Genomic DNA, 27,931 nt, shown 5'->3' on the forward strand with positions numbered 1-27,931 from the left:
AATGAATTAAGTCGTGAGAGTCTGGTGTCGGCAGGATCCCTCCCGGCCAGGCCCCACTACGCAGACAGGCCTGCACAGCACCCACCTTGGTAGTGAAGTACTGGAACATGTTCCGGAGGATGTCCGACTCCACCCTGGCCAGCATCAGCTCGCGGGGGGCCTGTGCTGCCACGTGCCCATAACACAGGATCAGCGCACTCTTCACTTTTTCTACCTCGTTCTCACCTCTGTCCTGAGGGGCCAGAGGAATCACTGATTATATAACAGACTGCACCCCTGACAGGAAGCCTTGGACTCAAACTCGCTGAAGTCCTCCTTGAAGAAGGGCCAGAGTTGGTCATCAGAGGCATGACCCAGCTGGCAGACAGCACCACCTGAGCGGGAGAGCTCCCTTGTCAGGGACAGCAGGAGGGGCCAGGGGGCCAGGCATGCACCCACTGGGGAGTGGCAGAGGGAAAAGGACTACATGGTGGGATGAGGAGGGAGGGCTAGGGAGCCCCAGAGTAGAGGCCCTGTCCTCTCCTGAGCTACAGGGCAGCTCCTCTGTCCCTGGGGCCTGTCCCACCTGTGCATGGAGAAAGGGCTAGGAGGCCCCACAAGCCAGGTCCAGCCCTGAGAGTCTATAATTGGGTGGGGCCACAGCAGAGGTCCACCCCTTCCTTAGGTCAGGCCTTGGCTCTGGCAGCTCAACCAGTAACTTCAGCAGAAGTGCAGCCTCCACTGGCCACCAGAGGGCAGAGGTCTATGCAGACAGCCTGGCTCCCCAGAGGGAGGCACTTCCAGACTCTCACCCTGGCCACCCTCTCCTCCCTCACGACTGCCAGAGAGATGCACACCCCTTGTCACCAGCTGCATTCACTTCTGGGAGGCCTTATGCCCCCTCTACCAGAGGAGGGGATGAGTAGGACGGACAGACAGACAGACACACACACACACACACACACACACACACACACACACACGCAGGCCCTGCCCATGCAGGGAATGCAGGAAGCAAAAACAGCTTAATGTCAGCTTCCTGCCCCACCCCAAGCATGAAAGGCACCCCCTGAGCCCAAACTTGTGAAGAGACCTTGCCCTTAGAGGGGAAGGAGCCCCACCCGGTCCCCACCACCCTCACCACTCCCCAGGACCTTAAAATATACGGCAGTGGCTGAGAAACAAAACCACAGAGACAGTCCTCCTACCCCAGACCTGCACCCTGCCCATCAGCCTGACCTCCGTACCTTAAAAATGTTGAAAATGCCAATGGATTTTCTAAACACATCCGACCTTACAAAGTCCTCCAGCTGGGCCAGGGTGTCCTCGAGGTGCGAGCTGGCACAGATCCCAAAGCAACAGGCAAGGCCCTGGGGAGACACACAGGTGTACTCACACCTGCACCGAGAGGACCCTGCCCCCAGCCTTAGAGTCGTGTAAAGAGAAGAGTGCATGTGCACACACGCACGGCGTACACGCGTGTGTACATATGCGCATACATATATGCAGGAGCTGCACCATGCACACACATGCTGTACACGTGTGCAGATGCACACAGTGCACCATGTACACATGTGCACACTGCACACACTGCAGGTGAAGACAATGCACCACACACACATGCGTGCACACTGTACACAGTGCAGGTGGTATGCACACATTTACACATGCACACACCACATATGTGCATATATGCACAACCCACACGCACACACTCGCACACGTGCTGGCTGGCTGCCTGAGAGAACAGAGGGCTGTCCGTCAGCCCTTGGGCATCCAGGGGCTTCCGCAGGGAAAGTGACGGCCACCTCATGGTCTGCCTCCTCCTGGTATCTGGCTGTTTCCAGCAGTTCTTGAAGATGTTTCCTCACCACTTCCTTACTTGAAGCAGCACCCAGGGTGGTTCCTATGCATTTGTACAGGAAGTGCTGAAATGAAGCCAGAGAACAAGGTTGTGCCTGACTCCTAAGTAGAGGGGTGCCCAGCACTGCCATAGTGCTGCTCATGGAGTGCCCACCCTGCTGCCCAGACGTGGGAGGGGCTGTTGGGAGCCATAGCGCTGGCACTGTGAGGACAGACTGGCAGAGCCAAGGAAGCATCTGGGGGCAAGAGGCAGGGACAGTGGGCTCCTGCACCTTCCAGCCCTCAGCCACCAAGAGTAGGCCACAGGCATTTTCCTGGCTCTGCCAGGGCCACCAGGACCATGGAGACAGGCCCAGACAGCAAGTGACGGAGACTGAAGGCACAGGGACCTGGAGCCTGAGGGCCAGACTGAGCAGCTGCGCACCTTCTCCTGGGGCGTCCCGTTGTAGCAGGGTAGCTGCTTGCACATCTCTAGGCTCAGCTGGCAGGTCCACGTGTTGTCAGAGACAGTAGCCAGGGTGTCCTGCAGGAACTGTGGGCAAGGAGAGGTCCTACAGGGGCTGGCTGGGGATAGGCCTGAGGTCTGGCGTGTCACCACCTGAGGACCTCAGGGTGGCCTCTGCTGTGGTTCCAGGTGGTCTGCAGGTGACCTCCCAGCGGCAGCAGGGCAAGCCCTGCATGGTCACCTAAGCAGGAAGCCTGGGACGTGAACAGCTCTGGGCCAGGCAAGGGATGGAAGAAAAGGCCCGTAGCGCGGGCAGTTTGAAGCCCCTGGGATTTGGCCTTGGCTGCCAGAGGGGGGGGTGCCTTGTCCTAGCAGTCTGCAGCTGGCAGAGGTCCTCACCCCAGAGATAGCCGCCCGCACCTCTGTTGTTCCTCCAGCCACACCACGAGGTCGAGGTCGAGGTCGAGGTCGAGGTCGAGGCAGGTAGTATAATCCTCAGTGGGTGGGCACAGCCCCAGCTCCTGCCACCCCAGCCCTCCCCACCAGCCCAGAAGCTGTTTCCATGCCCAGGACAGGCCACACCCTCAGCCTCCTCTCTGCTCTCACCATCAACAGCTTTTCCTCCCACTCCTTCTGTGGCAGGGTTTCCTCAGCATATTCTGAAATGATAGTCACCCAGTAGGTTTCATCCTGCCAGGCAGGCCCACCCCATCGCATGTGAGTGGGGTCTTCAGAGCCCAACATGCGCCCCGGCCCAGGCCCCACCCATCTTCTGGAGCTTGGAGGGAAGGCACAGCAGCAGCCAACCCAACCTGGCCGCGCCTACTTCCCACCTGCTCTCGGGGACAGAAGGGAGGCCTTTCAAGCCCCAGGCTGTCCTGGACCACAGTGGTGACTGTTCCTTCCAACTTACAAAACCCTGGTCCCCACTGGCCAGCTCCTCCCCCGCACCCAGCGCTGCCCTCCTCAAGTGAACCCCACATGGCCTCACCGTCTAGGTACCCCAGCAGCAGGGGGATGGTTGTCTCCCACCGCCGGCCCAGCAAAGGGTGAATGCTACGATGCAGAATGTTCAGGAGACGCAGTGAGGCTGCCCCACGCCCATCCCCCAGGTAGGGGTTGGAAGACACAACCTGAAGGGAGGCAGAGGTGGGAGTGAGGTCCCACCTCACTCCCAGCAGGTGGCTCCTGGCCGAGGACCACACCCTGCACTTGGCTCTTCCCGAAGCTCAGGCTACGGTGATGGAGGGCAGCCCTGCCGGTAGCATCTGCCTGGCGGCTCCTCACCGAAAAGGCAGTGCCCTTCCTGGGAGTCTGTGACAGCACAAGGCTCTGGGCAGTGGGCTGCCACATGCACGGGAACGGGGTCTCAGAAAGAAGCACCCATTCCTAACATCCTCTGAAAGACCCCAGGGTCTAGCTGCCCTCTAAGGAGGTGTTTCCCGCTTGGGGGAGCTGCATAGTACGGTGCTCACCAGGAGTCTTGTGGTTACAGCATAGGGAGACGGAAGGTTCACTGGAGACAAGAGACGAGGAACAGTTGCTCGGAAGCCAGCCTGGCTGCCCGAGCCCAGCCTGCAGCTCTCAGGGGGACAGGGGGCCAAAACTGAGGCTGTAGTCGCAAGCAGGGACGGGGTCGGGGCCGGCACGCACCATGGGCATCATACTGGATGAGGAAGGTGTCGGCCCCCACCTCCTGCCTCTTCTGTGCCAGATGCACGAGGCTCCTGCAGAGTGGAGTCAGGGCCCCGGTGAAGCGCACTGGGGTGAGGAACTCCAGCAGGTACGGCCAGAGGACCTGGGGGCAGAGGCGGCTCAGAGCTGGCAGGGCCCGAGCACACCAGGCTCTGCACAATAGCTATGAGGGCCGCAGGCCTTGCCTGAGCTCAGAGAGTCGGGCCAGACCCTTTGCTTGCCCTGCTGCAGCTGAGGAGGCCTCTGAACACTGCCTGGGCCACTACCCTGCACGGTTCAGCCATCACCCAGAACCCGGGGTTGGGAGAGGCGAAGCTAGTCACAAAACAGGGACAGGAAAACCTCCGAATGGGAACACAGGGGTGCGGCCGGAGGGGAGGCCAGAGCCGCCCTGCACTCACGTCACTCATCCTGTCCATGGCGGTGCTGACCAGGTAAAGCGTGCGGATGCTCATGGCCCGCACACCATCGGCTGAGAGGTCCTTGCTGTCGGGGCCTGGATTCTCAGGCTGGAGGAGGAAGGGGCAGAAGGCAGGGCATGGGTGGGGCATCATATCCATGCACCAAGGTTAGGCAGCTGTGGCTCGGGCCTGTGAAGACACAGCTGTGTGGGAGCAGGACAGATCCCTTCAGCCTCACCCTGGGGGAGCGTCACCTGCCACAGACAGGAAATGCACTCTGACCTAAATCACCCAAGAAACAGTCTCATCTGGCTCGGTTAGGTTCTCATCTGCAAAATAAACAAAACCTTGAGCATTTCCTGTAAGCTACTGATTCCATAACAATTAGGTCGGGCACAATAGCACCTGTAATCCCAGCACTCTGGGAGCCCAAAGCAGGAGAATCATTTGAGGTCAGGAGTTTGAGACCAGCTTGAGCAAGAGCGAGACCCTGCCTCTACTAAAAATAGAAAAATTAGCCAGGTGTGGTGGCTCACGCCTATAGTCCCAGCTACTCAAGAAGCTAAGGCAAGAGGATCTCTTCAGCCCAGGAGTTTAGGTTGCAGGGAGCTACAATGATGCCACTGCACTGTAGCCTAGGTGCCAGAGCAAGACTCTTGTCTCAAAAAAGGAAGAAAGAAAAAACAACTTTGTCCCTGCTTTGCAATACTGCCACAGGAGAAATGGGACAGCCTTTGTAGAAATGATGATCTCGGGAGAAATCCTGTTTTCTACACCAAGCCTTGACCACAACCTCAGCAACCTGAGCAGGTGAGATGCCTGCTGTCCTCTCTGTCTGGTGAGGTAGCTCCAAAGCCTGGCTCCCTGCGAGGCTGCTGTGCTAGGAGAGAACTTCTGCCTCCTACATACTTTGCGAGCCCTACACTCAGGCTTTGAAACAAAGCAAACACTGAACGACAAGGAGAAACTGGCAAAACTGCAACCATTGCAGGAGACTTTTAATAGTAACCAACGGTCAAGTAGAAAAAAATAGTGATATCTAGGCCTTGAACAACAATTTTTAAGGCATGCTCTAAAAATATAGACAGAACTTTATACCAAACACACACAAACAACTTTGAAAGCCTGACTGTTAAGCCAAAAAGAATATCTTAACAAACTGTTAAAAGCAGAAATCAACCTGGCCAGATACAATGTAACAATGCAATAAAATTACAAATCCATAATAGGCATGAAAATCTATCCATTGAGAGTATTTCAAATATCATAAAAGAACCATTTGGGTTAACAAACCAAACAGAAACTGCAAACTAGCTGATAATGAACATTGAGAACACACACAAAATCACCAGACACACAAATATTAGGGCACGCAGGCCAACCCTAAAATATCCTAGAAAAGGGAAAATATTAACAATATGAACCAAGTACAAGGAAAAAAATAGTGAAAACTTGTAACAGTTGAAATAAAGAATTGAATTCAGGAAGTTCTTATAATAATGAAATAGATACCACCAAGGAAGAAATTACTAACTTGGAAGAACAGACTGAAGAAGACTTCAAGGAAGAAGAAATTTAAAAAGAATGAAAGAAGAAAAAGCTCAAAGATAGGAAAGGCAACATTGCTAGCATTTAGATGACAGACAGACCAGAATTAGAGAGAGAGAAAAACTGATAGCAAGAAACAGTTAAATAAAGGAGAGAACTTCTCCAGAACTAAAAGGTAAAAAGAACACACCCAAGCAGAGTCCATAGAGCTTGAGGCAAGGACAGTGCAAGGTGAGCCAGGAACATCTTCGTGTGCCAGAAAGTGGAGACAGGCTCTGAGAACAATGGGCCACATCCCAGGAATATAGGAGCCAGCTTGTGGCAGCGTCACTGGCCAAGCTCGGGGCAGCCTTAGCACCAGAACCAACAGAGATGTTGTCTAGATCATCCCATCAACCAGCTGCCACAAGTCCCCATGAATGTAAGACTAGGAAAAGCTCTTTGTCACAACAGAAGACTAAAAAACTAAGTGTAGAAATATTAATGGAGTTAGAAAACCATCAACTGATGCTAAAACCAATTGGTGCTGATTAAGTTTAATCAGCAAGCAGATATTTACTTAGTCCCAATCTCCCTACAAACTATTAATTGTAAGAGGGACAGCAACTGTAAGCTCAGAAACCTCACCGAAACAAGTGATCAGAGCTAACAAGACCCATGTTGTGACAACCTACTCTGTGATGTAACACACTAAAGAGGACACACATGCTTCCAGAAGACTCCTGTCAAAACTGTATCACCTGAATCAAATTGTGAGGAAACACAAGGCCCACCTGAGAAACATCTAGCAAAATAATTGGTCTGAACTCTCAGATAATGTCCAATCAACAAACACAAAGGGAGGAGGCTAACAAGACATAATAACTACACATAATGCCTGACTCTGTTGGAAACTGCACCTGAAAACAGCTATAAGAGACAGAATGGGGACAAATAATAAAATGTCAATATGGATTATGCATCAGGTAATATTATGGCCTCAATGTTCAATTTCCTGATTTTGACAACTGTACTATGGTCAGGAAGAACAATGTCCTTATTGTTCAGAAATAAACACCAAGGTATTTAGTATTTAGGGATAAACAGACATTAAGTCTCTAATATTTTCTCAGATGAGTTAAAAAATGTACATGCAGGCCGGGCGCGGTGGCTCACGCCTGTAATCCTAGCACTCTGGGAGGCCGAGGTGGGTGGATCGCTCGAGGTCAGGAGTTCGAGACCAGCCTGAGTGAGACCCCGTCTCTACTAAAAATAGAAAGAAATTATCTGGCCAACTAAAAATATATATAGCAAAAAAAAAAAAAAAATTAGCCAGGCATGGTGGCACATGCCTGTAGTGCCAGCTACTCGGGAGGCTGAGGCAAGAGGATCGCTTAAGCCCAGGAGTGTGAGGTTGCTGTGAGCTAGGCTGACGCCACGGCACTCACTTTAGCCTGGGCAACAAAGTGAGACTCTGTCTCAAAAAAAAAAAAAAAAAAAAAATGTACATGCATGCACATGTGTGTATACAAAATATGTAAATAATACAGCCTGAGCATGAGCGAGACCCCATCTCTACTAAAAATAGAAAGAAATTATATGGACAGCTAAAAATATATATAGAAAAAATTAGCCAGGCATGGTGGCACATGCCTGTAGTCCCAGCTACTCGGGAGGCTGAGGCAGAAGGATTGCTTGAGTCCAGGAGTTTGAGGTTGCTGTGAGCTAGGCTGATGCCACGGCACTCACTCTAGCCTGGGCAACAGAGTGAGACTCTGTCTCAAAAAACAAACAAAAAAAAAAAAACAAAAAAAACCCCAAAATATGTAAATAACAAAGACATAACAAGAAAACTACACACACAAAAAAGAAAACTACAGACTAATATCTCTTGTAAATGTAGATACGAAAATCCTTAACAAAATACTAGCAAACTGAATTCAACGATATATAAAAATGATTATACACCATGGCCAAGTGGGATTTATCCTAGGAATGCAAGGTTGGTTTAACATTTGAAAATCATCTCATGAAATCCACCATTACTGCTAGAATAAAGAACAAAAACCATGTGTTCATCTTAACAGATACAGAAAAAAGCATGTGATAAAATTTAGTACCCCTTCATGACAAAAATATTTAACAAAGTGGGGACAGAAGGGAATGTCCTCAACCTAATGAAGGGCCTGGGGCAAGCATCATGCTTCATAGTAAAGACTGGCTGCTCTCACACCCAGAAAGGACCAGGTGAGGGTGTCTGCTCTCACCACTTTCATTCAACACTGTGCTAGAGGTTCTTGCCAGGGCAAGTAGCCAAGAAAACTAAATAAGGGCATCCAGCTTGGAAAAAAATAAAACTATTTGCAGATGACTTCATGTTTATAGAAAATCTTAAGGAATCCACTAAAAAACTATTATAACTAATAAGCAAGTTCAGCAAGGTTGCAGTCTACAAGATCAGTATGAAAGAACAATTGTATTTCTACACAGTAGCAGTGAACATACTGAAAATGAAATTAAGAAAATAATTCCACTTACAATAGCATCAAAAAAAATAGTTAAGAATAAATTTAACAAAAGAAGTACAAAACTTATATTCTGAAAACTACAAAAGAGTGTTAAAAGAAATTAAAGACCTGAATAAACAGAAATACATCTCACGTTCATAGATCCAAAGACATAATGCTGTTAAGATGGAAAACACTCCTCAAATAGATACATAGATTTAATGTAATCCCCATTACAATTCCAGTTTACTTCTTTGCAGAAAATGACAAACTGATCCTAAAATAAATTCAGATGGGAGTTCAACAGACTCAGAACGGCCAAAACAATTTTGAAAAGAACAAAGTTGGAGGACTCACGCTTCCCAATTTCAAAGTTTACCACAAAGCTACAAGTGATCGGGACAGGTGGCACTGGCCCTCACATGGAAGGACAAGATGATGTGCAGGGGAGAGTTACACTATAGCCTTGGTCTTTAAAAGGAACTTGGCTTTTTTAAATTTTTAATCGTGACAAAATAAACATAACATATAACTTACCATTTTAACCATTTTTAAATGTACAGTCTGGTGGCACTGAGCGCGTTCATAGTGTTGTGCAACCATCACCACCGTCCATCTCCAGAACTATTCCATGTTCCCAAACAGAAACTCTGTCCCCATTAAACACATTCCCCACCCCTCCTCCCCTAGCCCTGGAAACCACTATGCTGTTTTCTGTCTCCCTGAATCTCACCACTTCAAGTGCTTCACCTAAGTAGGATCACACCGTATCTGTCTTTCTGTGACTGGCTTATTTAACTCAGCACAACATCCTCTAGGACCGTCCATGTTGCAGCGTGTGTCAATTTCCTTCCTTTTTAAGGCTAAATAACATTCACCACATTTTGTTTATCCATTCACCCGCTCCATGGACATGTGAGTTGCTTCCACCTTTTGGCTATTGTGAATAATGTTGTTACGAACATGGGTGTACAAATACCTGAGACCCTGCTTTCAATTTTAACACTAAAAGAGATCTTCAAATCCCAAAAGGTTTGGGACTAATAGACTAAAACAGGCGTACTAGCTCTCTCCAGTTCGTGTCTAATGACCCATGACGCTACCGTGAGGAGTCAGACTGGTAAGTGGACCTCCCGAGGCCACAGTGGGGGCAGTGAGCACCTCCTCACTGGGGGCCCACACTCCCGGCAGGTGCACAGTCACAGCACACCCACACCCACTGTCCCTGAACTCCACTATTGCAAAACCAATACAGATGTGCCACTTGGCAGGCACAGAGAGCACCACAGTGGTACAAGAAGGAGACCACGTCTCTGCTCAGAGTGGACCTCCATGGATAGGCTGGCTCCACTGACTTGAAGAAACCAGGCCTGGGGCCAGAGGGGCCCAAGCACCAATGCACTCACCAAGCAGGCACCTGCACCTGCACCTATACCTGTACTTGCTCCTTGTGGTTTATTCTTGCTATTTTCTACCTTGCTCTCCTTCAAGAAGCAATTGGCATTTGTTCAGTAGCTTTTTAAATAAAAAAGCCCCAAAGAGAGCAAAGTCTCTATCTTCTGCCTGTGTTCTGAGTCCTCAGAGCTGCCCAGTGGATGGGTGCAGCGCAGAGACCCTGACTCAGAGGGTCAGTGTACAGACCCAGGCCCACACATCTACCTTGTGCCAGGCCAGCAGCTCCTCATGACCCATGCCTGATGGAGGCCCTGGCAACGTGGCCCAGAGCTGGGCGAGGCAGTGGCCCCTTACCTGCGGCTCGGGAGGCAGCGCACACTGCTGCACCAGGTACTCGATCATCACCTCGCCTCCAGGCTGCTCTAGGTAGCCATGGTGGGCCATGGCACTGATCACCTGCACCACAGCCTGCTTCACCTGCCAAAACCAATGAGAGGTCAAGAAGGGGCTGCAGACAGAGGCCACCACACCAGTCCAGCCAGCAGACAGGAACTTGACTCCTACCCCACCCACACCTCTGCCTGAACCCGTGCCTGTACTCGCACCCACACCTGCACCTGTACCTGTGCCTGCCTTCTCAGTCCCTCAGCTTCATGGGGGCTTCTCTAGCTTCCCTGACAGCAGCCCTTGTGGACGTGCTCAGGTCTGCAGGGGCCTCTTTTCCTCCTGCCCGTCATACCTCCCCCACCCCCACTGCCCAGCCCCCAGAAGTCTCTTCGTCTCACTAATTTCCTCCCTCCATCCACTTCCATCAAGCTTCACCCCAACTCCACAGGGCAGCTCTGTTGAAGGCCCCGCTGAAAAGCCCCCTGTGCCCAGCCTCCCTGACACCAGCTGCCACTCCTCCCAGCCAGCTCCTCCTGTGCAATACCCACACACTTCTTGGGAAGTGCTGCCACCCCAGCTGTCTCACCTTTCAGGTGATGGACCCTGCGTCTGCACCTGTTGCCCCAGCACTCCTGGGAGTTCTGTGCCCATGTCTTGCCTTGCCTGCTAACTCTGCCTGGTGACTCAAAGGCATGGCCAGTCCAATGTGACTGAAAACAGCTACTCCTTCCCCTGCACAGATGCAGGCCCCTGCCCCAGGCCTTCTTGCGTGCTGCCTCTCCCTCGGGAACCTTCTCCCCTGCATTGCAATAATGCCTCTGCCTCTTCAGACCTCAGGCCAAACATCACTCCTCAAACCCCTCCCTCCTCGTGTCCTTCCCGACAACACACGTGTGTCTCGCATGGCTACTGGAGGAACAGGTAGGTCTGGAGGAGCGAGCAGGCTGGCAGCTGTCTGCCCAGGCAGAGTACATTGGCTATCTGACGTGGCAGGTGTCACACAGCTTGGGCCCCTGTGAGGAGCCTGAAGACTCTGTCAGAGTGTGTCTGGGAGAACAGCCCTGAATAAGAAGAGGGGTTTGTGGGCTGTGTAGAGGGGACCCTGCAACAGATGTGACTTGGGGTCCATTTCAGTAGCTTCTGAAGAAACACAATAAAACTCTCACACAAGGTCCCAAAGAGGAGTCCCAGGACCAGCACAAAGGTTGGCATGGTCCCCAGAGAGGGCCAGGAGGTCCGTGTTGCCCCTGTAGAAACCAGGTCTTGTCCAAGACTGCAGTCCCTGTCTAACCTGGCGCAGTTAAGGATCTACCTTACCCACAGATAGGCCTGGCTCTGCCCTCGAGCCTGGAAGGTCATCACTACGCCCTGGAATGTGCTGCCTGTTAAGAACATCCTTATCTATCTGGGGGCCTCAGGCCACAACAGGTGGTCTAACCATGTGGTCTCAGTGGGGGCTTTCGGCCACATGGCATCAGCTCCACCTCCAGAGAGGCTAGAGACACCTCAGCCATGTGGGCAGCCAGCCAGATCCACAGGACAGAATCCAGGGAAGACGAAGGTGCCGTGCGTTTCGGCGCACAGCCTGGCCAGGGGAAGTAACCCCGCGGTGGGGGAGGATACCTGGAAGCTCGGCATTTGGACCCTCCTGGACTCTGCCCCACGCACCCCTGACCTGGGCTGATTCTATGCGGCATCTTTCCCCTGTAATCAGCTGTAGCCATGAGCGTAAAACTCAAGGCGGGTCCTGGGAGTCCTTCTAGTGAATTTTTGAACCTGACCATGGTTTTAGGGAACCCCCTGGACTTGTGACGGTGCTAGAAGTGAGGGTGGTCTTGGGGACTGTTCCCCTACTTCATGCCACGCCAGTACACCAAGAGCAGCCATGGGAGAGTGCCAGCAGCACACACTGAAGGACATGTGTGTGTCTGCTCCGGGGCCTGGCCCCATTCCCTGAAGCTGCTCGTGCCAGAGCGTGGGCTCACCTTGCTGCTGGGGTCCAGAAGAGGAAGCCTCATGGAAGAGAGAATAAAAGGCTTCTGAACTTCCATTTGAGCAGCTGCAAGAAATGAACAAAAGAACTCAGCCTCCCCACCAAGACCAGGCCCAGCATCCCATCCCCCACCTGCAGCACAAGGCCATGTGCCAGGGCCCAGCCTTTCTGTGGCCCTGCCTGGGAGCAGGGGAGGGCGTGAGCAAAAGCACGCCTACTTCCCTCCAGGACAAAAAATCTTTTTTCCCCAAATAACACTATTTTACCTTATTAAAAAGCTAACAGGGCATGGGGGAGGGGAGGGAAAAAAAAGAAAAGAAAGGGCAGTAGGTAAATGAATGAGTCTGAGTCAGAGAGACCTAGGTTCGCAATGCTGGGGAGGTTCCTTCAGTGGCTCTCAAACACAAAGGCATCAGAGCCACCAGAAGGCTCGTCCTCCCTTGCTCCCTGCCACAGGTTCTGACTCAACAGGTCCTGTGGGGACTCAAGCATGCACTTCTCACACATTCCCGGTGGTCTCCTTTGAGAACCAGCAACATAACCTTCATCTCCTGACACTTAAATGGGGATAAAAAGTGGCTCTCAAGAAGTGGTTGTGAGATTAATAAAAATAAAACCAACATGGGAGGCTGAGGCAGGAGGATCACTTGAGCCCAGGAATTTGAGGCTACAGTGAGCAATGATGACGCCACTGCACTCCAGCCAGGGTGAAAGAGGAAGACCTTGCCTTAAACTAAAATAGAAACAAAGGACACTGAGCATGGTGAAGTGTCCTCTGAGGCACGCTGCACGTGGCTGGACCCGTCCCAGGTACTAGGTGCCAAAAAGGTTGGGGGCCACCACTGTAGAAGGCCCTTCATGACCTCAGAATTGGGAAGTACGGGCCAGGCTCAGTGGCTCACGTTTGTAATCCTAGCACTCTGGGAGGCGGAGGCAGGGGATTGTTTGAGCTCAGGAGTTCAAGACCAGCCTGAGCAAGAGTGAGACCCCATCTCTACTAAAAATAGAAAGAAATCAGCTGGACAACTAAACATATATAGAGAAAAAAAAAATTAGCTGGGCATAGTAGCGCATGCCTGTAGTCCCAGCTACTTGGGAGGCTGAGGCAGGAGGATCACTTGAGCCCAGGAGTTTGAGGCTGCTGTGAGCTAGGCTGACACCACGGCACTCACTCTAGCCTGGGCAACAGAGTGAGACTGTCTCAAAAAAAAAAAAAAAAAAAAAAGAATTGGGAAGTATAGAGGACAAAAAGAAAGATGGGAGGAAAAGATGCCTGAGGCCTACCGTGAAGTCCAGAACTTCTGTTAATCACAACAGCACAGAGAACTGAAAAAATGGCCACAGGTAAACACAGCAAAGGGCTCAGGAATTCCAATAGGTCAGTAAGAAACAGAGACCAACGGAGAGACGAGTGAGAGATGCAAACCCATCCCAACCACCCACACCATGCGATGCCACCAGACCCCACCCCAGTCAGGAAGACCCAGGGCAGCTGCCGGCTGGGCACAGACAAAGAGGTCTGGTGTAAAGCCACATGAGCGCCAGCACATGGAACAGCTCCACAGGACTTTGGAACACAGCCCAGCATCATCTAAGAAAGCTGAGGATATGCCCAAGGCCCACAATTCCCTCTCACGTGAATAAGAAAGCTGAGGATATACACGCCTGAGGCCTCACAAGTCCCTTCCAGGTGAGGATCGCCTGCACCTGAAGAGCTGGACACACACCCTGAGCAGCTTGTTCGTGACAGCAAACTGCCAAGTCACTCCAGGATGGGGAACCAGTGGGGCACAGGCAGCCAAGCCCGGAGCAGTTCCCAGCAAGGCAGGGGAGCAAACATCAGCAGCACCCAGGAGAGCACTGGGGATGCCCAGCATCTGATGGACAGTGAATCTCACAGGACAGGGGTCAGCACATTTGTTCCATAAAGGGCCAGTTAGAAAATATTTTAGGCATCTTTGTGATAATTGCTCATAAATTTAAAAAATACATATGCACAGTAGGCATTGTGGGCTACATGTGGTCTCTGTCACATATTCTTTGTTTGCTTTACAATCCACTGAAAAGGTAGCCACCTCCTCAGCACACAGGCTGCAGGCCTCATATGCCCACGGCCATTGGGAACCAACTCTGTGACAGGACACAAGGGAGCCACACTGATAACCACAAACTCACATGGGAAAGATGTTATTTTTTTTCAAGCTTATTACTAATTAATTAAACTTAAAACCAGGAAAACTGAATCCTTTAATCTACCTGGGAGGAAATCATCATGCATATGAAAATCGAGGGAAATTCTACAAAACAACTGGCCTCAACCCCTAAAAAAAAAGGACTCTTCTCGGTCAAAGGAGTCTAGCAGACAACTAACCTAAATCATAGCAAGCCCCTGATAAGGTCCCACATGAGGGGACGACCTGCCAGATACCCTGTGACAATGGGCTGTGCAGCTCTGAGCACCCTCGCGGAGTGGTCACCTGGGGAGTGCCAGCACATGGGCTGTTTGATGTCAACCACCCAAGGCAGGTATCAGCCATCAACTTCTTGCGACAGTAGATGGGCACTATTCTTCCAACTTCTCTGAAAGTTTGTAATGTGCACACACGGAAGCTGAGTGTGGAACAACGGGCAATGGCAACTGGGGGAGTGGGAGGTGCTGGGCGGGAACGATGTGTGTTGCTTCAGTGATGGGTGTGTAGAGTAGGACTAAAACAATATTTTAGTTTGTTTGATGGTGACTTGTTTTTGCTCTTAGCTAACAGCCAAATTCTGCTTCTGTACACAAAGCTTGCTTGCTTATTGCTTGGTTACGATAAAGAGCTAAAACCATGCTCAAATGCAGTTAAAAGAAAAAAAAAAAAAGAAAAAAAAACACACCGCAAGTAACTTCCTGATAAAGAGGCCAGCTGTGCAGGGCGGATGTCCTTGGGGAAGGAATCTCTTGGGAAAGAGTCTCTTATCGGAAATAACTAGCAACAGACTCCAGCAAAAAAAGTATAAAAGCTTTGTTTTTACCCCAGGGCGGGGTCCTGGTTCGTACAGAGACCACTGCGTTGGTGCTCTGGGACTTGGACCCTAGCTCGAGCTAGTCAATAAAACTCCTTTGCCTTTTGCAGCCTCAGTGACTCTGTCTTTCTGTTCCCGGGGCCGCGGGAAACCGGCTCTAACAGGTGCACTGAGGCCCTGACTTCACCACAATGCAACTTATCAGTGCAGCAGAATTGCACCTGTACCCCAGGAATACACACTCATTTTTGAATAATTCTAAAAAAAGTTTGGAATTTTTGTGAAATAGAAAGTTGGGAAAATATTTAAAAGAATTCAAAGCAGGATGCTACTTTTCACCTAAAAGATAATGTCTGCCTTTCCCAGGCCCTGCTCCGGCATGGCAGGCATGGAGGGCACTCACCAGCAGAGTTGATGACATGTCTTAGGACCTGCAGGGTGCCCACACGAAGCCTCTCGTTGCTGGAGTCCAGCCTAGGCAGCAGGAAGGCCAGCAGGCGGCCAGGTGTGCAGCAGGCTGTAGAACGACACAAGCCCATCAAGCTCCGTCCAGAGCCGCCTCTCCTCTTTCCAGGCCTGCACCTGCAGCCCCAGGGCAGTGTGCCTGCTTTGCTTGTCCCTGCACCCAGCGTCGACATACTTCCCAGCACAAAGGAGGAGCAAGTGAGGAGTCGCTGTGTGACTGGTGAGAAGCTGGAGCTGCCTGATTGCTCAGATGGGCCCTGATGGCTTCTGGGCAGGGTGCAGGAGGTCAGGGGGAGTTTAATGCAGAGGCCCAGGAGGATCAGCATCACTTGGAGCGAGTGGAGATGCAGACGCTCGGCCAATCTGGATCTGGGCCGCTTAGCCCAGCTTCTCACATTCATAGGGACCCTGTGCCCTCCTGCCCCTTCTGTCTCCAGGACAGTCTAAAGTTGGGGAGATGCTCACGCCATCGAGCACTTGGACCCCTCTCCCAACCTCCAGGGTCCCCCAAGGGGCTCTTCACCCAGCCTTCACTTCTGAGTGCTGCAATAGGAACCTTCTGGCAATGACCTCAGCAGGTTCTTTATCCCATGAACCATCATCATCAACAGTGCAGGTGGGCCTTGGGTACCTGCTCTGCCTGGATGTCAGACTTGCTGCCCTCCTGCCCACCACACCCCTCCCCCAGCCCAGCTGAGGCCAGTCTCCTGCCTCTCCTCCTTCCATGCACCTCCTGGGAACCGGGGCCTCCACTCCTGAGGGTCTCCTGTAAAGGCCAATGCTGATGCTGGTCTAGCGAGGGCCCGAGGTTCTGCACTTCTGACCAGCTCCGGATGGATGCTGATGCTGCTGGCCCCGAGCAGCATGACAGCCCTGGGTGCAGGCAGGGTCCCTCACTCCATCCTCCTGCCCTTGAGGACTACCAAGCATGGCCCGTGCATGGTGTAGGGATAGGGCTGGCAAACCAGGCCGCGATGGTCCAGGCACACTAGCAGGGCAGTGACAGGGCACATGGCCCCTCCAGGCAGGGTCACACAACACCAGACTGGTGATTAGGGCCCACAGGCACATGCTGATGGGGCCAGACAGCAGGCCTGGGCCAGGCCAAGGGGTGCGGAAGAGCAGGCTGCTGCGAGGGTGTAGGCTAGGCACACATGCCCCTGCCTGGAAAACGGATTCCGGACTGTGGCCACCAGTCAGGCCCCAGCTGTGAAACTTCCTGGGCCATAGGCAGGCCCAGGCAGAGGTGGAAAAAGAGGCTCCTCAGCCCAGCCACCACCACCCCCTACACACCGCAGCCGGCTGAGGGTGTGGGAGGACGCTGCCACTCACCCAGCACGGTGAAGCAGCGCAGCACCTCCTTCTGATTGCTTATCACCAGGGGGCTCGAGGACTCCACAGGCACGCAAATCTGCTCAAGGGAACAGAGGACAGATGTTACGGGGACAGTGCTGTCACCTTGGGACCCAGCTGGGCTGGAAGGAAGGACGTGTGCCCTCTAAAGATGCTAGGCCTGAGCAGCTGGGCAGAGAGCTCCAGGCGGTGCCTCCACGTCCACAGCTTAGGTACAGGGCGCTCTCTGGCCTGTTCTCACCCAGGAGTGGGGATGGCCAGGCCCAGGCCACAGGATGTGCTCACCCCGCATAATCAGAGGTGCTTCAGCGACCAGCCCTATCCCCTTGGAGTTGGAGGAGAGAGACAGCAACAGACAGACACACACAGCTTGCCCTCAAGTCTCAAGGCAGAAGCCTAGCTCCTTCCGTACTCCACCCTTCCTGGCAGCATCCAGAAACACTTCTGTACTAGGAGGGAGACCATCTCCCACGCCCCTGGACACCCATGCCCAGGTCACAGGCTGGAAACCACTAATCTCTAGAACATATAAAGCACTGAAAACCAAAACATCTAGAGTTCATTTACTCAACAGCTTTTTTTAAGTTGTATTGGTAAAATGTAAAGTAAAAACTAAGGCTATTGGCAGATGTGTCTCTGGGCTCCATGGTACCTTGCAGGTGAGTTCCAGGTGTGACATCCCAGGTACCCACTCACCTCAGTGTCACAGCAAAAGACACTAGTAGGGCCTTTGCACAAAGGGTTCTAAAGCAACTCTTTAGTAGAGACCATTTCATGAGCCAGAAGTAACCACAGCACCAAGCAAAGGCCCCAGAACAGCAGGGCTCCACCCCAACCTGGACTCTGCCAGTTCTCAGAGAACTGTCGGGAAGCAGCGTGAGGTGGAGGTGCTGGATCAGGGCTCTGCTCTAGGTTCCCAGGTAGCTCCTTGTCATTTCAACTGTAAAGACCAAATCTGATTATAAAAGATGCTGCAGCTTCCTGCCTATTCCGTCAGACCACTGGCTCTACAGGAAGCCAGCTGCCATGTCATGAGGACACTCAAGCAGCCCTGTGGAGAGTCCATGTGGCAGGAATTGAAGCCACCTGCCACATGAATGAACCACCTTTGGAAGTAGATCCTCCAGCCCCAGTCGAGCCTGCAGATGACACGGCCCTGGCGGACACCATGACTGCAGATTCACGGGACCCTGAGCCAGAGCCGCCCAGCCAAGCTGCTCCCAGATTCTGGACCCACTGGGACTGTGAGATAATAGATTGCTGCCTAAGGTGGTAAGTTTTGTGATAACTGGTTACACAGCAAGAGCTAACTAATGCAAATGGGTATTCATCTGGAAGAAAGGTAAGTTGGATTCTCACTCATTCCTTCCCTAAAATAAATTCCAGATGGATTAAATAATAAAAGTATAGGGGAAATGAGGAGCATTTGAAAAATAATCACCGAACTAGACTGGCTTTTCTATGTATAACAAAACCGGAATTATAAAAGATAAATGATAATGTAAAAATTAAACAATTCTGCATGGCAAAAAACCAGCCAAGACATAAAGGACAAGGTGGGAATAAGTATTTATAAGTATATAACTCAAGGCTGTAAAGAACTGCCACAAATCAAGATGAAAAACCTAAAATGCAACAGAAACACAAAAGGCATGAACGGACGGCTCAAATAACAGGTTTTTTCTACCTTTTCAGCTTTTGTATATTTACATTTCCCTTTTAAACCCTTTCCCCACTCCCATCCCCTCCCCTGGATAGTCTGTCTCAAGGTTTGTGCATGTGCTGTTCTGTGCATCTTTACATTAAGCAGGTGACACTGGGCTACATCTCTCATTTTCCCCTCCCTGTTATGTTTTCAGAATTGTGAACTTTTTCTCCATAGAGGTCTTGGGCATTCTCAGCTTAATTCCCAGACTCTTCATTGTAAGTTTCTGTTGCCATTGTACACCACATATTTTTATAGCTTCTAGTTGGTAACTACTGGTGTAGAAAAATGCTATTGATTTTTACAGGTTGGTTTTGTAACTGGCTCCCTTGCTGAACTTACAGGCTTTGTTTGTTTGTGTGTGTGTTTTGAGACAAGGTCTGGCCCTGTCACCTAGGTTAGAGGGCAGTGGTGTCATCACAGCTTACTGCAGCCTCCACACTCCTGGGCTCAAGTGATCCTCCTGCCTCAGCCTCCCGAGTAGCTGGGATCACAGGCTTCTTACTATCGCTAATAGTTTGTCTGGGAAGAGTGGCGGCTGGGTGACGATGAATGATGGGTTTGCTCTGCCAAGCCTCGAACTTCTCATTTCCTTTGTCAATGACGGAGCACAGGACCCCACCTACAGTAAGGGCAGAGACCCTTGCTATCTTGACCTCACAGGGAATGTGCCTAACATTTCCCATCAGTTGTGATGCAGGCTAAGAGTTCAGGTATATAAACTTTATTAAGTTAAGGGAGTTCCATTCCAATCCCACTTGCTAAGAGTTTTAAATAGAAAAAATATCATCAAAAGCTTTTTCTCCATCGACTGAACTCAGACAGTATTTTTCTTTAGTCTATTACTGCAGGCCTAGCATTCAGGGCTAAGCCCTACTTTATAAAGTGTTTTGAAAAGTACAGTGTTGGATTTAGTTAGCTGTGACCTTATAAAATCCTCATTTCTATACTTATAATTATATATCTACATTTTTCTTATATGGTTCTGATTTGGATTTGTAATCAAGGCTAGCCTCACAGAATGGATTAGGCAGCTAAGGGAAAAATGCAGGTTCCCTACCACATAACAGAAACACTGTGCTAGCCTGGAGTGTTCAGCAGAACTGTTATGAAGTAGACCAGTACGAAAATAACTACTGGGCCCAGGAAAGGTGCCCAGCACTTCTCTTGCCCTGAGGTGGCTGGCTCAGACCAGCCTTGACTGCTTTAGTGCTGCTTTGGCTATGCTACAATGAGTGCCCTTCTGCTAACTGTAATGTTCAAGTCTCAGCCTAGTGGAGAATTGTACTGTCATTAACATAACATGGGGTTGCCAGATGCAGAGGCTCACGCCTGTAGTCCTAGCACTCTGGGAGGCTGAGGCAGGAGGATTGCTTAAGGCCACGAATTTGAGGCTGCAGTGAGCTATGATGACGCCACTGCACTCTAGCCTGGGTGACAGAGCAAGACCATGTCTCAAAACAAAACAAAAACATGGGAGGCTGAGTCAGGTAGATCGTTTGAGCTCAGGAGTTTAAGACCAGCCTGAGCAAGAGCAAGACCCTGTCTCTACTAAAAAAAGAAAGAAATTACATGGACAACTAAAAATACATATAGAAAAAATTAGCCAGGCATGGCGGCCCATGCCAGTAGTCCCAGCTACTCGGGAGGCTGAGGCAGGAGGATTGCTTGAGCCCAGGAGTTTGAGGTTGCTGTGAGCGAGGCTGACACCACGGCACTCTAGCCTGGGCAACAGAGTGAGACTCTGTCTCAAACAAAACAAAAACAAAAACAAAAACAAAAACAAACAAAAAACATGGTTTACATGACAGCCTATGATGACAGTACTGCACCTGCGTGATGTGTGTCACTGTGAACAAGTGAAGATACAATGTAAAAACTTTGCATCACTCTCTGGGAAGGGACTTAAGGCAACACCACAGGGTAGGCAGATTTTGCACACAAGAAGCTCCTGTGGAAAAAATTCCTGTACTGCCCAGGAGCAAGCGCCCTGGTAAGTAACCTCTAATAAACTCATCTAACTCATCAAGCTGGACTTGTTGGATCATTCTTTGGTCTCTCAGTTCCCTCTCAGTTTGGGGATGGTTTTTCTATATTGTCTGGGGATTCTCCCGAAACAACTGCTCAGGACATTTTTCCCATTTCCAAATCAACTTCTATAAGACAGGAATTAATTACTCCTCAAATGTTTAGTGGAACTCAATCTTAAAACCATCTGGGTTTGCCCAGCAAGGTGGCTCATGCCTGTAATCCCAGCACTCTGGGAGGCTAAGGCAGGAGGATTACTTGAGCCCAGTAGTGTGAGGTTGCAGTGAGAGCTATGATGACACCACTGCACTCCAGCCTGGGTGATAGAGCAAGACCCCGTCTCAAAAAGAAGAAAAAAAACAAACCAAATCAAAACAAACAAACAAAAAAAACCCCACCATTTGGGTCCTGGGTTTGTTTTAAGGTAGGTAGGTCTTGGAATATTATTTCCATTTCTATATTGGTTTATTCTTATTCAAGTTCTCCATTTCTATCAATTTTGACATTTTAAATTTTTCTAGGAATTGAATCATTTCACACAGTTTAAAAGTTTGTTACCATATTGCTGTTCACAATATTTATATTCTTTTTAATACCTCTGTTATTGCCCTCTGCCCTTCCCCTTTCTGGGACCAAGATGTGTTCTTGGAGCCAGGACTGTCCCAGCTGGCGGGTGTGGGGACTGCAGGTACGGGAGGGGCTCTTGGAGGGACGGAGCTGAGTGGCAGACTCCAGCCCCCGCTCCGCTCCTCCTCCACAAAGTCTCCCTGGAGGCCACTGGTTGCTCTCTCCAGTTTCCTGCCCTCTGCTCTCCACTCAGTCTCCAGGACACATGTCCCCACTGCCAAGTCACGGTGCCCCACGCTGCTCTACCAGTTGTCCTCAGGCCTCCATCTGACCCCGGGGATGCCCAGCTGATCGTCCTCCAGCAGTCTCCAAGACCCCTGCCCTCACCAGGTCCCCAGGCTGCACTGAGCTTTCTCCAAGACAACCCGGGCTAGGCCTTGGGTCCATGCTCTGCTGCCCTGCTGGCTGCCCATTCCTGCCACCTCCATCCTGGGGACTCCTATGTCATCTGCATGTGCCACTGCTGGGGCAGGGCAAGAACAGGGTCATGGAACCGCACCCACAGAGTACTTCGGGAACGCCCCTTTCAGCCCCAGATGGCCGATGCCCCAACTCCTACTTCCCACACCCTTCCTCAGGCAACTTCACACTGAAGAGTCCAGCCCGTAGCACCAGGACCCACCTCTGCCCCAGCATCCTTTGCCTGTCCCCCAGTGTCCCCACGGCCTACCTGAGTGTGCAGAGCGGCCAGGAGAGCGTCCAGCTGGACCTCCAGCGTGCGGCTGCCCACGCTCACAGCCGCCTCAAGGATCTGGCCCAGGCTCTGCTTGGGGCAGGGAGAAGAGGGCCATCAGTCCCCCCTGCAGCTCCCAGACTGACTGTGGGGCCAACCAGAGCCTCCCAGTCCAGGCTGCAGGAAGAAGTCAGGAGGGAACAGACCCTACCTCGGGGCTCAAACGAGGAAGCCTGACCTCCACTCTCTAGAATCTGGAGCTTCCTAGGAAGGGGCTCAGGAAAGGGGCTTCCTAGGTTACAGGTGCAGCTGGCCCAGAGGTCCAGGCTCCCTGGGTACCTACCCAGGGTAGAGTGGTGGGAAAACGCTGAGCTGGTCCCCACGGAGGACTTTCTGCACGCAGAAGGCCCCAAACCCACCACTGAATCTTAGCAGACCACTCAGTGCTACCTGCCCCAGGGTCTGATTTAAGGGGTCCTGAGGGGTTGGGTGGTAGACCTGCCCCGCCTGCAGACACCTTGGACACGTAGAAGGTCTCCGCATGCTTCTTATAGAGAGCGAGGACCCCGGGGAGGAGCTTGGGGAGCTGCTCCTCCAGTCTCTCGCTGGGCAGCAGGAGGCTCATGGGCCCCAGAGCCTCCACAACAGCGAGCCGGAGCTGCAGAGAGATGGGGCATCAGCCACACAGAGCCCTTCACTAAGTGCCTGGGCAGGCGTGAGGGAACCCCAGGTTACCAGTGGGTCCTAAAGGGCTGGGAAGTGGGCCCGGCAGCCACAGTTCAGAGTGCAGCGGTGGAGTGATCGTGGACAACTGGATGGCAGCCAGGCTGAAGCACCGTGTAGGACACACTCAGTGCCACCCCAGGCAGCAGGGGCCTCAGGGCAGGCAGAGGGTAGGAGCCGGGTGGAGATCCACAATGACAAGGCCACAGGGGCACATGTGCCCAAGGAGAACAGGATGAGGTCCAGAGCAGGCTGGCACCAGTTACAGTTGTGGGACCCACAGGTGAGGCTCTGCCCAGGGCATCTCTGCTCCCCACGCAACCCACCCACCTCCGGAGCACCAACTGTGGGCAGGGAACTCGAGGGCTGGAGCACCCTGGCAGCAGGTGGACAGATGCCTTGGCCCCCTGCCCACCCTATGGCAACCCCCAGCCAAAACCCACAGAGCAGCAGAGCAGAGGCCCTCATAGTGGCAGCCATCCCAGGCCCAGATGGGCAAGGCTATAGGGACATACCCTGGGTTCTCGACTCTGCAGCCAGTGGTAGAAAAGAATGTCATAGGCGCTGAAGATGTCGGTGGCAAAGGTGTCCTTCCTGACTGTGGGGTCTGGGGCTTGGTCCAGGTTGGCCAGATACTCCAGGGTGCTCTCACTGAAGTGCTGCAGGGCTGTAACGAACCCCAGTGGTGAGTGGCTTCCCAACACCCCTGGGTCTGCATTGTGCCTTCTAGAAATCCCACTACAGCCCGCAAGATGCCTCCCTGGCACACTGGCCAGGTGCAGGACTCCAGGACTACACTGGGGTGAACAGAGCTTCCCAAATTCATGTTCTTCCCAGAACCTCAGACCGTGACCTCATTTGAAAACAGGGTCTTTGTGGATGTAATTAACACACGATCACAGTAGAGTAAGGTGGGCCCAAAATCCAACATGACTGGGGTCCTTATCAGAAAAGGAGAAGAGACAGAGACAGGGAGGAGATGGCCACGTGATGACAGAAGGAGAGTGGGGAGTAGGGGAGTGATGCAGCCACAGCCAAGGATGCCCGGGACCCATGGCCACCACCAGAAGTCAGGGGAGGTCTGCCATGTGCTGTCCCTCTGGTCCCCACAAGGAACCAATACTGCTAACATCTTGATCTTGGACTTCTGACCTTCTAAACCACAAACGAATTAAGTTTCTGTCATTTTAAGCTACCCAATTTTTGCTTGGTACTTGGTACTTTGTTACTTAAGTACTAGGAAACCAGTGTAAGTACCAACCACACTGCCAAGGACTGGGCAAAGGTGGGAACCCAAAGAAGGGCACCGCCAAGGAGGCAGCATCTCTTGGCCAGTCCCCCAAGGCCTCGCTCAGAAGCTCTAAGGGCAAGTCCAGAGCCCCAGGGAGAAGTGCCCACCACTCGGGGAGGATCCTCGCAGACCTGAGGCCCACTCAGAAGCTGTCAGCATCTTCAGCTCCACCGATGGGGCCATGTGCCCCACAAAGTGGCCTCCCAGCCACCGCTCCTGACAGCCACGAGTGCTGCTCCAAGTCACAATCTGAACTCGACATTTACAGACAATTAATTTTAATTTTCTCCAAACTGATGTGAAACATCTCACTGCAGCTTCATCTGGATTCTCCTAATTACCAGTGGGCGTCTTTCCTGGTGTATGTTGGCTGCCTTTGGCCTTTTCGTCCCCCGTATTTTTTCCTGAGCTGAGGTCTCCCTTTCTTATTTCACAGGTGTTCTTCCTGTATCTGCTTTCAAAGTCAGCTCATTGGTGTGGACCAGATTGCCCAGTCACAATGCTGGCTCTGCCACTCCTCAGGTGTGTGATCTGAGGCAAGTTACTGTGTCTGGGTTTCCTCACCTATAAAATGGGGCAATGGTAGCACCGATGCCCAGGGCTGCTTGAGGCCCACTTGGGCTGATGCAGGTGTGGTGCTGAGCGCTGGTCAGATGTGTGTGCCAGCTTCTGCTGCCCGTGCTCCGTCTACTCCTGCTCCCAGGGCCAGGGCTGGGCCTTTCCACTTTTTACAGAGCGGAAATAAACTTTTTATTTTTATAGTATCTTGTGATGCACAATGTTCTTTAATTTTTAACATCAAATATATTAATCCTCTCCTTTGTGATTTGTACTTTTTGCATCTTAAGAAACCACTTTAAATCCAGCACTTAAGCCAACAGGCGCAGGCGTCTCTGACAGCCCTACCAGGCTTGCCAGCGCTGGCTTGTCCATGCTCAGTCAACCATCTCACACCCTCCTCTCTCAACAAACCCCCTCCACACAATAGGCTGACCACTTCACTGAATAGGACCCCGATCCCGGCTGAGCCCACACCTACCTGCACCCTGGCTCCTGTGTTGCCCACAGTCACTAAGAAGCCTCCTTCTGGCACAGTCCCTGCAGCAGAGCCCAGCCCTGCCCCTGCTAGAGCAGAACCAAGAAGCGTCTCCTCCCCACTCTCGGGCCATCAGCCCACTCTCCAGCACTGCCCTCAGGGTCTCCAGCCACAAGGGGCTAACCCAACAGTCAATTCATGAACCAGTGGTGACTGGCAGATGAACAGAGAGCTGTGTGCCACCTCTGACACTGGCATGTAGGAATGTAAATGCTGCTTAGATGCTGACTTTATAGCACCATCCTGCTGAACTCTGGTCACCTCTAATAATTTGTGGGAATGTGTTGGGATTTTTACACAGACAATTTTATTAACTAAAGACCATAAAATTTGGTTTCTTCCATTCTTCATTTGTCTGGTTGGTTTACTGTGGGGTCTTCTGGTGCTGGTTAAATTCCCCAGAATGTTAGATGACATTACACAGATGGTAACACCAGCCCTTCTTGCCCACCCCAACCCCAGAAAGGGCCTCTGGGTGGTGAACACCACAGCCCCACCCAGCATACCGTAGCTGCGGGATCCTGGAGGGACCCCTCACCCTCTCGGGGGCTTCCACCTTCCTGAGTAAAATGGAGAAAACAGCAGGTGAACTTAGCCTTGCATTCTGGGCACTCTTCAACTACGACTTGCTTGTTTTAGGGTTTCTGCATTTCTGTTCCCCTCTAACACTGTCCTCACCTGCTTTCAGTCATAGGTTAATCTGACTCATAAATTGAACGGGTTATCTGTGTTTTAAAAAGCATAAGGCCAGGCGTGGTGGCTCACACCTGTAATCCTAGCACTCTGGGAGGCTGAGGTGGGTGGATCGTTTGAGCTCAGGAGTTTGAGACCAGCCTGAGCAAGAGCGAGACCCTGTCTCTACTAAAAATAGAAATTATATGGACAACTAAAAATATATACAGAAAAAATTAGCCAGGCATGGTAGCGCATGCCTGTAGTCCCAGCTACTCGGGAGGCTGAGGCAGGAGGATCGGTTGAGCCCAGGAGTTCGAAGTTGCTGTGAGCTAGGCTGACGCCATGGCACTCTAGCCTGGGCAACAGAGTGAGACTCTATCTCAAAAAAAAAAAAAAAAAAAAAAAAAAGTGTAAGAGTGAGCATCTATGTCTTGCTTTTGACACTAGTAGAAATGCTTCTAGTGCTTCCCATTAAGCAAGATGCTATCTTTGGGGCTGAGATAAATATATTTTTTTACTATGTGAAAGAAGTATTCATCTATTCATATTTACTGGGTTTTTAATAACAACTGGAGAGGTGGCTGTATGATTTTTTTTCTTATACCAATTAGTATAATGAGTCCAACCTACTAATATGGAACTGTCCATGGATCCCCGGGGTGACTCTACCTGGTCAGGACACAGCCAGTCCTTGCTGCTTGAGACGAGTTTTAGGTTCAGCTATTGTAGGGGACGCCACATGACAGTTATTAATATCTACTTGGTTCCCAAGTTTTGGAACTGAGAACACATCAAAGGTCATTGTTTCCTCTGAAACCACGTTTGACTACAGATTCCGCGGCAGGAGCACAGATGGAGGTGGGCTCTCGGGGGAGCCAGGCCCACACGTCTCTCTTGCGGTAATGCTCAGGTCATGAGAGGAATTTGGAAACTGTCCTTTTCACTGTTTTGCTCTTGGGAGGACCCCTGTGGAAGCAGCCTGGGCGGCACCAGCAGCTCAGAGCTCCCCTTCAGGAAGTTAACTTTCCTACTCTGGGTCTCAGAGGTAGTGCCACTGTCCCTCCATCATTTCCCATTTCACTTTGGAGTTTTCTTCCTTTTCTCTTGATTAGGTAGCAACTTAACTATTTCACTCACTGTTCAAAGAACCGGATATAAAATATAACTATTTTGCCAATTTTTAACTTTCTGAAGTACGGATTTCTTCTGTATTTTCTGCCTTGCTCAGGTCTGGGCAGATGGGACAAGGACCATACAGAGCAGCAACAAAGGTCACGGTGGCAGAATATGTGGGACCAGGCTTACTTGGGGCTCCTGCAGAGCCATGAGGCCTTGAGGCCAGAGACAGTGATGAGCAGCCCCAGGCCACACGGCCGCTGTAAGGCGGCAGACTCAGGCCCGGCAGCCCAGGAGGGGCTGTCTGCAGAGGCAGCTGGTTCAGCAGGAGGAACACGCTGCCGCAGAAAGCCCAGGACTCACAGTCAGGCCACAGACAGCGCACCTCCAACCCTGTAGTGGCCACCTCTAAGGCTACTTGTCACTACTACCCCTCCATGACAGCACAAAGGGCACAGAGCTCTAATTGCCTCCTCCCCCTCCACCTCCACAGTGGGCATGCCGGGACCTTCCTGTTGCCCTGGGTGGTGGGTGATGGGCTCGGGCAGAGGGTCAGTGGCTGGGGGGTTGTGGCTCCAGGTATAGCGGTCCAGGTGGCCACTTCACAGAGTCTCATTTTGATGGGATGCAGCTAAATGTGAACTCCTCACGCACCTGTCCCTCGGGGAGTGCATACAGCCGACATCTGCCGGAACACATCTTTCCTCTCTGTGCTGCCTCCCATCTGTCTTCAGGCCCCATCTAACCCATCAACTTGCTCTTCAATGGAAAGGGTTATAGTCTCGTTTCTAAAAACTTGATTTGGTCCTTTTTTCAAACTGGCTTCGTCCCCATAGAACCTTGCTCTTGTCTCATGATTTGTTCCTTCTTTTATCTCTTCATCCTGTTATTTTACATCCTATATCTGACAATTCCGTAATGTGCTGTCTAATCGTACACCTTGTGTCTGTGCTGACACCACGTGCTCCGTGACTGTACCGG

At 51.4% G+C, this 27,931-nt stretch overlaps 1 protein-coding gene across 16 annotated transcripts in view; it reads right to left on the reverse strand.

Moving 5' to 3' along the window:
• Positions 1-27,931, reverse strand: part of MROH1 (maestro heat like repeat family member 1) — a 65,015-nt gene that overhangs the window by 18,420 nt on the left and 18,664 nt on the right. For 9 of the 16 annotated variants that reach the window (XM_045561221.1, XM_045561220.1, XM_045561218.1 and 6 more), the window contains 16 exons: positions 23,288-23,439; positions 22,567-22,707; positions 22,047-22,139; positions 16,996-17,074; positions 15,602-15,715; positions 12,185-12,258; positions 10,167-10,289; positions 4,384-4,491; positions 3,981-4,085; positions 3,763-3,870; positions 3,279-3,420; positions 2,894-2,946; positions 2,267-2,374; positions 1,788-1,907; positions 1,227-1,349; positions 86-232 (listed from right to left, as the gene is read on the reverse strand). In XM_045561221.1, the coding sequence (XP_045417177.1) occupies positions 86-232; positions 1,227-1,349; positions 1,788-1,907; positions 2,267-2,374; positions 2,894-2,946; positions 3,279-3,420; positions 3,763-3,870; positions 3,981-4,085; positions 4,384-4,491; positions 10,167-10,289; positions 12,185-12,258; positions 15,602-15,715; positions 16,996-17,074; positions 22,047-22,139; positions 22,567-22,707; positions 23,288-23,439 (1,790 nt within the window). Of the gene's footprint in view, positions 1-85; positions 233-1,226; positions 1,350-1,787; positions 1,908-2,266; positions 2,375-2,893; positions 2,947-3,278; positions 3,421-3,762; positions 3,871-3,940; positions 4,086-4,383; positions 4,713-10,166; positions 10,290-12,184; positions 12,259-15,601; positions 15,716-16,995; positions 17,075-22,046; positions 22,140-22,566; positions 22,708-23,287; positions 23,440-27,931 lie in introns of those variants that run through there. The other 7 variants (XM_045561225.1, XM_045561222.1, XM_045561226.1 and 4 more) reach the window with 6 other exon arrangements.

The sequence above is a fragment of the Lemur catta genome, chromosome 9, assembly GCF_020740605.2.
Source record: "Lemur catta isolate mLemCat1 chromosome 9, mLemCat1.pri, whole genome shotgun sequence".
Taxonomy (NCBI): Eukaryota; Metazoa; Chordata; class Mammalia; order Primates; family Lemuridae; genus Lemur; species Lemur catta.